The sequence below is a fragment of the Triticum aestivum genome, chromosome 4D (assembly GCF_018294505.1).
Source record: "Triticum aestivum cultivar Chinese Spring chromosome 4D, IWGSC CS RefSeq v2.1, whole genome shotgun sequence".
In the NCBI taxonomy this organism is placed as follows: domain Eukaryota; kingdom Viridiplantae; phylum Streptophyta; class Magnoliopsida; order Poales; family Poaceae; genus Triticum; species Triticum aestivum.
Window position 1 is genome coordinate 431,432,866 of NC_057805.1, and position 7,790 is coordinate 431,440,655.

Sequence of the window (7,790 nt, forward strand, 5' to 3'; positions counted from 1 at the left end):
GAAACCCCATATCAAACGGAATCCAAACAGGATAAAACGGACGGAGAATATTTTTGGAAAATTTGGAAAGTATGGGAGGAAGAATCAACGCGAGACGGTGCCCGAGGGGGGCACGAGGCAGGGGGGCGCGCCTGCCCCCCTCATGGGCCCCTCATAAGGCGGTTGCTGCTCTTCTTTGGCCGCAAGAAAGCTAATTTTTGGAAAAAAAATCTCGGCGAAGGTTTCAATCCAATCGGAGTTACGGATCCCCATATATATACGAAACGGTGAAAGGGCAGAATACGAGAACGCAGAAACAGAGAGAGACAGGTTGACAGATCCAATCTCGGAGGGGCTCTCGTCCCTCTCATGCCATGGAGGCCAAGGACCAGAGATGAAACCCTTCTCCCATCTAGGGAGGAGGTCAAGGAAGAAGAAGAAGAAGGGGCCCCCTCTCCCCTTCTCTTCCGGTGGCACCGGAACGCTGCAGTGGCCACCATCGTCATCATCGCGATCTTCACCAACACCTCCGCCATCTTCACCAACATTTCCATCACCTTCCCCCCTCTATCTACAGCGGTCCACTCTCCCGCAACCCGCTCTACCCTCTACTTGAACATGGTGCTTTATGCTTCATATTATTATCCAATGATGTGTTGCCATCCTATGATGTCTGGGTAGATTTTTGTTGTCCTATCGGTGGTTGATGAATTGCTATGATTGATTTAATTTGCTTGTGGTTATGTTGCTGTCCTTTGGTGCCCATCATATGAGCGCGCGCGTGGATCACACCATTGGGTTAGTTGTATGTTGATAGGACTATGTATTGGAGGGCAAGAGTGACAGAAGCTTCAACCTAGCATAGAAATTGATGCATACGGGATTGAAGGGGGACCAATATATCTTAATGCTATGGTTGGGTTTTACCTTAATGAACGTTAGTAGTTGCGGACGCTTGCTAATAGTTCCAATCATAAGTGCATAGAATTCCAAGTCAGGGATGACATGCTAGCAGTGGCCTCTCCCACATAAAACTTGTTATCAGTCTAGTAAAGTAGTCAATTGCGTATGGACAATTTCGCAACTCCTACCACCACTTTTCCACACTCGCTATATTTACTTTATTGTGTCTTTATCTAAACAGCCCCTAGTTTTTATTTACGCGCTCTTTATTTTCTTGCAAACCTATCCAAAAACAGCTACAAAGTACTTCTAGTTTCATACTTGTTCTAGGTAAAGCGAACGTTAAGCGTGCGTAGAGTTGTATCGGTGGTCGATAGAACTTGAGGGAATATTTGTTCTACCTTTAGCTCCTCGTTGGGTTCGACACTCTTACTTATCGAAAGAGGCTACAATTGATCCCCTATACTTGTGGGTTATCACATGGGCTCTGAAGATAAGATGCAAGTTGCAGGTTAAGTGCAATGGTTAATCATAAGGCATGAAGGGTTAATTAAGTATGCTCACCCCGGGACAGTTTTGAGGGCTGGAATTTGTGTTCCTGTTGACTCGCCAGAGGAAGAAGTTCCCTGATAATTTGAATCGGACGGATTAAGAGGTTGTCGGAAATAACCCGCCTTGGGATAACATGTGTCAGCATTATAAGAGACCTTTGGGCGACGTTTACGAACCGACGTATTAGGTAAACCGAAAGAAGTTACCACCTGGCCGCTATGACGGGCTGTGCGGCGAGCTTCATTTTGCTGTTTCTTCAAAAGAAAGTTTGGATCCAAGTGAGCTAGAGGGTGAGAAAATCTTACTTTCCAGCTTGCTTGACGTATTTTCCGGGTTGGCTGAGGGTCTGAGTCAGAAGAAAGAATAATTACCTCTGTGTCCCCAGCACGGCTAGCTTCTGCGTCACCCTGATAATAATCATTGTCAATGAGGTGTATGAAAAAAGAGCCCAGTGAATCAAGTTCTACCTCTGACTCATGATTATCATCATCGTCATCGATGTTTAACTCGGTGGACTCGGCGGTTTTCTTCTTGGCAGGCTTCTTGTTGGCCTTGTTTTTGACGCGGGGTGTTTTGGCAGGTTTATCTTGCGTTTTCTTCTTCCAGAACGGATCATCACCCTGTTAAAGATTAAAACGATTATCAGGGGGTTTAAGAATATGGATTAAAGCAAGGAATTGGGCGCTCTTACAGCTTGCGGTTTATTTGAAGCGTAGAACGGACTAAGCCCTGTTTTATTGCAGTCGGCCACCGGTTCATCCAGCATCTTCTTGACAGATTCAGTAATTTCAGCATCAGTCAGCTGAATATCAATATGCCGTTGAGGATCTTTCACGTCCCCTGTGTACTCACACATTAAACCGGGGCGACGGCTTAAAGGTAAAATGCTCCAAGACACCCAGCAGCGGACGAAGTCAATGCCTGTTAAACCGTTGGCTGCAAAGGCCCTGAGCTTTGAAAGCTGTGATGCATATTTGGCCCGTTCCTTTGCAGCCAGCCTTTGAGGGAGTGGATGTGTGCTAGTAAGCCGGTGAGCACGGTAACCAGGCAGAGGATTTTCACCAGATGGAGATGTATCCCAGCAATAGAACCAAGTTTGGTTCCAACCTTTCGGGTGGCTATGATGCTTAACATGAGGGAAGCTGACGTCTTTCCTTTTCTGAATTGACATCCCGCCAAGTTCAGTGTTGGGTCCATCTGTAAATTCGGTACGGCGGTTTAAATAGAAGAAATCTCTGAATAATTCAACCATGGGCTCTTCTTGCAGATAAGCTTCGCAAAACACTTGAAAGTTGCGAATATTGGACAGAGAGTTAGGTCCAATATCTTGAGGGTGAAGTTGGAAGCAATGGAGCACATCACGGAAGAATTTTGATCCGGGAGGGCTGAACCCTCGACTAAGATGATCGACAAAAATGATCACTCCCCATCCTTGGGCTCAGGAGGATTTTCTGGACCGGGGGCTCTCCAGTGGATGTCTTCCTTTTTCGCTAAAGCGCCGGTTGCAACACATCCGTTCAGTTGCTCTTCTGTAACCCGGGATTGAACCCAGTTACACGCATAAAAGGAATTGGCCATTATTTGACGACCTGAAAGAAAGATTTGTGTTGGTTTAAGGTTCACAGATAATCCGCCAAAGGTTAGAAAACAGAAAGTGTTGAAGCATGCAGAAGTGTTAAACCGGAGATTGGGATTCTCAAGGTTACAAAGATGAGCGCGTGGCAGTTTAAGAGAGAGCTAATGGTACCTGGCGGGTTATTATTTTCTAACAGCTAAGCCGCCTACATAGGTATTGAAAATATAGATATGAAGTTGGAAATAAGGCTAAGTGATGAAAAACAGGTTTCACAGATTTATATCACAATTTTGGATCTGCCGCGCGTCAGAAAAGGAAAACATATTCAGATTTAAAATAGGTGCTTGAGCAGTTCATCAGATTCAGATGGGATTTTTCTGTACAAAAGGAGATGTTCTCGGATGAAAAAGGGAGTTATAGTTACTACCGTATAGGAAAATATCAAGTTTGAATTCACCATTTACGCTACGGAGAAGAACGGGGGAAGAACAGCACTGAACTTCGATGAACTCGCTGAAACCCTAATGGGATCTATGGGAAGAAGAAGGAGAGATCACTAGGGCTGTTGAACAGCGGAGGTGTGCGGACGAGAATCTGGTCAGATCAGGTTGATGCAGCGGCCGTTGTTGGTGCAGAGGCGAAGATCGACGGCGGCGCCAGCACTCGAGCACTGGGGCGACGCGAGGTGGAAGAAAGACGAAGAGGCAAAGGGGGAAAGGAAAGGGAGCCTCGGCCCTATTTATAAAGGCGAATGGATAAGTGGCAAGCGCGGGAATCGAGGAGGTCGAAAACGGATCTGTATCAGGGCGGACGCCTTGATTTTCGGGGATTCATTAAAAATAAGGAGATACAGTAAAGATTTTGGTTCTGCGTAAAATTAATGACAGGTGACGTCACGACGGGTTATCATGATTCCAGAAGATGACGTCATGGCGATTTACAAGCGTCGCAAGGATAATGAAGGAGGTTTTTTTTCTAAGTGTTGAAAATTGACATGAACAAGTTCAAATCAACCTGGGGCCTAATGTTGGGGATATAACTATTGAGTATAAACCGCCCAGGAGGGGCCGGGTTATACTCATAGTGATTTACCCATATTGGAAGCCCATGAAAACATGGAAGATGGCGCTTTACGAAGGAGGCTCAATAGTAAGGCCCAAAGCCCAAAGGCGGATTAGGGCCCAAAGATGTAAACCGCTGTAAGATGTATAACTTGTATTGTAAGATAGGAAAGAGTAGATACCTAACCGGACACGTTTATGAGCTGGCCGGGAATCTGTAGACTGCCGGGTGTCAACCTGTGTATACAAAGGGACGACCCGGCGGCGGTTTAGGGACAAGAAACAACAACCCGAGAGCCAGGCAATGCGTATTCGCTCCCTGGTCATCGAAACCCTAACAATACCACCTCAAACTGGATTAGGCCTTTAACTTCACCGCAAGGGGCCGAACCAGTATAAACTCCCCGTGTCCTTTGGTCCTGTTTAACCCCTTTAAACTAACCTCGTCGCAATGGCTCCACAACTAAGTCCTTCCATGAGTACATCTGCCGTGACAAAACCACGACAGGAACCTTTGCCAAAAATATAGGATATTGAACACATAGTCGACCACGTGCCATAATTAGATCTAAATCTTCTCCAGACTTAATTAAGTTTACATGTTCGTTGGTAAATAAAATGGAGACAAATTATGGACAACATATATGGTAATAAATTATCTTATTTCCATTTAATATATGGCATGGTCATTTAACATAATGGTATTCTGTCGAGCTATCGAGCGAGCCAACATTGGCTCAAGATCGGCTCGTTTCTCGGTCGAGTTACATAAAGTGTTCACACTCAGCTTGTTTCTTTTCGAGTCGATCTCGAGTCGAGTCAAAAAACGAGTTGATCTCGAGCGGCTCACGAGCCTCGAGCTTTTCTTGCAGCCTAACTGTAACCTACCTTGTACAATAATATTCGACACAATGTAACAAAAGGATGAGTTTATATTCCTATGTATATGTTTTTTGAGAAAAATGCATATGTATATGTATAAGCGCGTGTGTGTGTTGAAAAAAAAAGAAGTTCAACATACAAGACCGGCCTATGCATGCTTTTCTTTTGACGGGCCAGCCTACTACATGCTAGCTAAATCGACACTGGTCGCCGGCCCGAACGAGCGAGACCCACCGGATTCTGCGTGTCCCGCGGAAGACCTACAACGACACGCGCGCGCGCGATCTCACGTCGCCACGCACGCTAACAAAACCTAGTCAATCCGTGCTAGCCGAACACGTACGTCCGTGTTGAGTGATGGCACGCCCCATCTATGGATCTCATTCATTCATGTCCAGGCAGCTCGAGGAGGCACCTTTCCATGGCCACGGGTGCGCAGTGCGCTCGTCAAATCATGGGGGCCGCAGAGTACGGAGCCGAGGTTGCTTCGTATCCCTTCAATCGCATCGCGCGTCGCCATGCCTTTTAGCATGGAAAAATAACTACGCACTCGTGAGATGCGTCGCATTTTGATTTTGATTTTGTTCGCGGACGTGCGTGTGTGCGTGCATGCTCTTGTGTTGTGCCGGGCTGGCCGGTGGACGCATGGTATTCGTTTCAATGCCAGGTTGCGATGATGCACGAGTCAACGAGCGTTTCATTCTGTCATGTCCGTGCGGGCACGGAGCCGATAGACTCTTGGGAGGTGTTTGTTTGCAAATCGGTAACGGCAACGTAAACGTAATGGATCTACACCGTTAATGTAAATGGTATGGGCATAAACCGAAATCTGTTTGGCTATCAGATGTAATGGTAAGAGGAAAAGCAGGGAAGGAAACAGGAACCGTCGGCCATGGCGCAGGGAAGAAAACAGGAACCCGTCGGTGATGGCGCAGAGAAAAGCACGGCTGGGTTCCAGATAGGTAGAACTAAGGCCACCGCCGGCCGCTGCTCCTGGCGTGTCGCCGCCGCTGCATGATGAAGAGGGGAAGCTCGGGACCTTGGCAACCAGGGCTGACGGCAACTCGGTGGAGGAGGGTGGGTGAGGATCGGAGGAAGAGATCTGCCGCCGCCACTAGCGCCGCAACTCGCGGAGGATCGGTGGGCGGCAAGAGATTTTCTGTGTTGGGGACGGGGGTTGACTCGGTTTGCTCCCTGTAACGTAATTCGTTTACGCGGGGGTGTGGGCGGTATCATGCTAAAACTGCGCTGAGATCTGTTTATACTTTATACTCTTTCTGTCTAGATGTAAGTCATATTACGAAAATCAAATAAACCCAAAACACTTAGGCGCGGTGCATTAACTTCTACCTCGTTTCTTGTTTCTTCACATATCAACCAATAATAGATGTGGGTTGTGCATGCTTTTAATGACTTGAGACTACCAAACACAATATGCAGTGGTTAGTTCATTGCATGCAATGCTATTAATTAGCAAATAAACATTAAGTTCTCTCATTTTTTCCTCCTTGGTCACGGTGCACAACCTAAGATGACTTATTCACCTAGACGGAGGGGTACAAAGAAAGAAAAACCAAACATGGGTAACGGTAAGAGGTTACATTGTAATCGGATGCCGGATGAAAAACTGCGAACCAAACACCTCCTAATATTTGTATATATATATATATATATGAGCTAGACTTTGTCGCCACCGGTGGCGGAGGCGGGAGTGGGAGTGGGAGTGGCGGGGGTGGCGCGGGTGGCGGCGGCGGCCGCGGTGGCCATGGAGCCGATGGTGTCGGTAAGGGCGCTCTCAAAGATGAAGCTCTTGTCCTCGGGACTCTCGGGAACATATACGGCGTACATCTTCTTGACGGCAGACTCCATGGCGGAGACGAACTTGTAGTCCTTGTATGCATTGCCCATGGTCTCCTTAATGGCCTTGCTGAAGGCGGAGTCGAAGACGGTGGACTTGTCCTTGGCCGGGGCAGCGTCGGCTGCGGTGGCTGCAGTCCTGAAGGCGGTGTCGATCTGGTCAATGGCCTTGAGCTCGCCGGCAGGGATCGCCCCCTTGACTTCCTCGCGGGCGGGCTTGACGGCGTGGACCTCTAGGATGCCGGCGATGATGCGGAGCGACTCGCCAAAGATGGCCACGAAGGAGTCATACTTGTCCTCCGGGGTAGCGCCCTGGGCGTTCATGGTGGCCGCCACCTCAGCGAAGACGACCCTAGTGCTGATACTGGCGTTGGCGCTGGACACGTTGGCTAACCCTTCGAGTGTCCAGTTGCCAAAGTTGTTGACGAAGGTGGTCTCGAAATACTTGGGCTTGTCCGCTGGAGGGACCACGGCTGCAACCGCCACGGCCGCCTTGAAGGCGTTGTTGGCCTTCCCAATTAGCTTCTGCTCCTCGGTTGTGGCCTTGGGTTGTTCCCCGGCTGGGGCGTGGCCGGCTTTGGCAGCGTACGAGACAGCTGGCCCGGCCACAAGGGCGACGGCCACGAACAGCGCCACCGTGCATTGCTGCACTGCCATTGTTGATGCTCTTGTCTTGCGTTGGTTGGTTTGCACAGTACGTAGGAGGAGAGATTGTGGTGTGAGGATGAAGGAGCTTAGCTCTATATATACATGCCCAAATTAGCAATCTCCTCCTCTCCTCTCCCTTTTTAGCTAAACTAATTATATCTATGAGCTCGTCATCCCACAAACCAATCAATTAGATCGCTAAATATCGGTTGACCTCGTGGGGTAATAACCTTCCCATCCGAACTGGATATGTTCCTCTCCCCTCTACCAATCCTCCAAATATATCCACCCTTGAAGGATGAAAGACCAAACATGATGTTGTGGCCACTTGA

At 48.1% G+C, this 7,790-nt stretch overlaps 1 protein-coding gene across 1 annotated transcript; it reads right to left on the bottom strand.

Moving 5' to 3' along the window:
- Positions 1 to 6,455: 6,455 nt before the first annotated feature.
- Positions 6,456 to 7,512, bottom strand: LOC123100201 (major pollen allergen Lol p 5b-like). Its single transcript, XM_044522163.1, has one exon. It carries the CDS (start codon positions 7,465 to 7,467, stop codon positions 6,631 to 6,633), a length of 837 nt encoding a protein of 278 aa, XP_044378098.1. The 5' UTR covers positions 7,468 to 7,512; the 3' UTR covers positions 6,456 to 6,630.
- Positions 7,513 to 7,790: the final 278 nt, after the last annotated feature.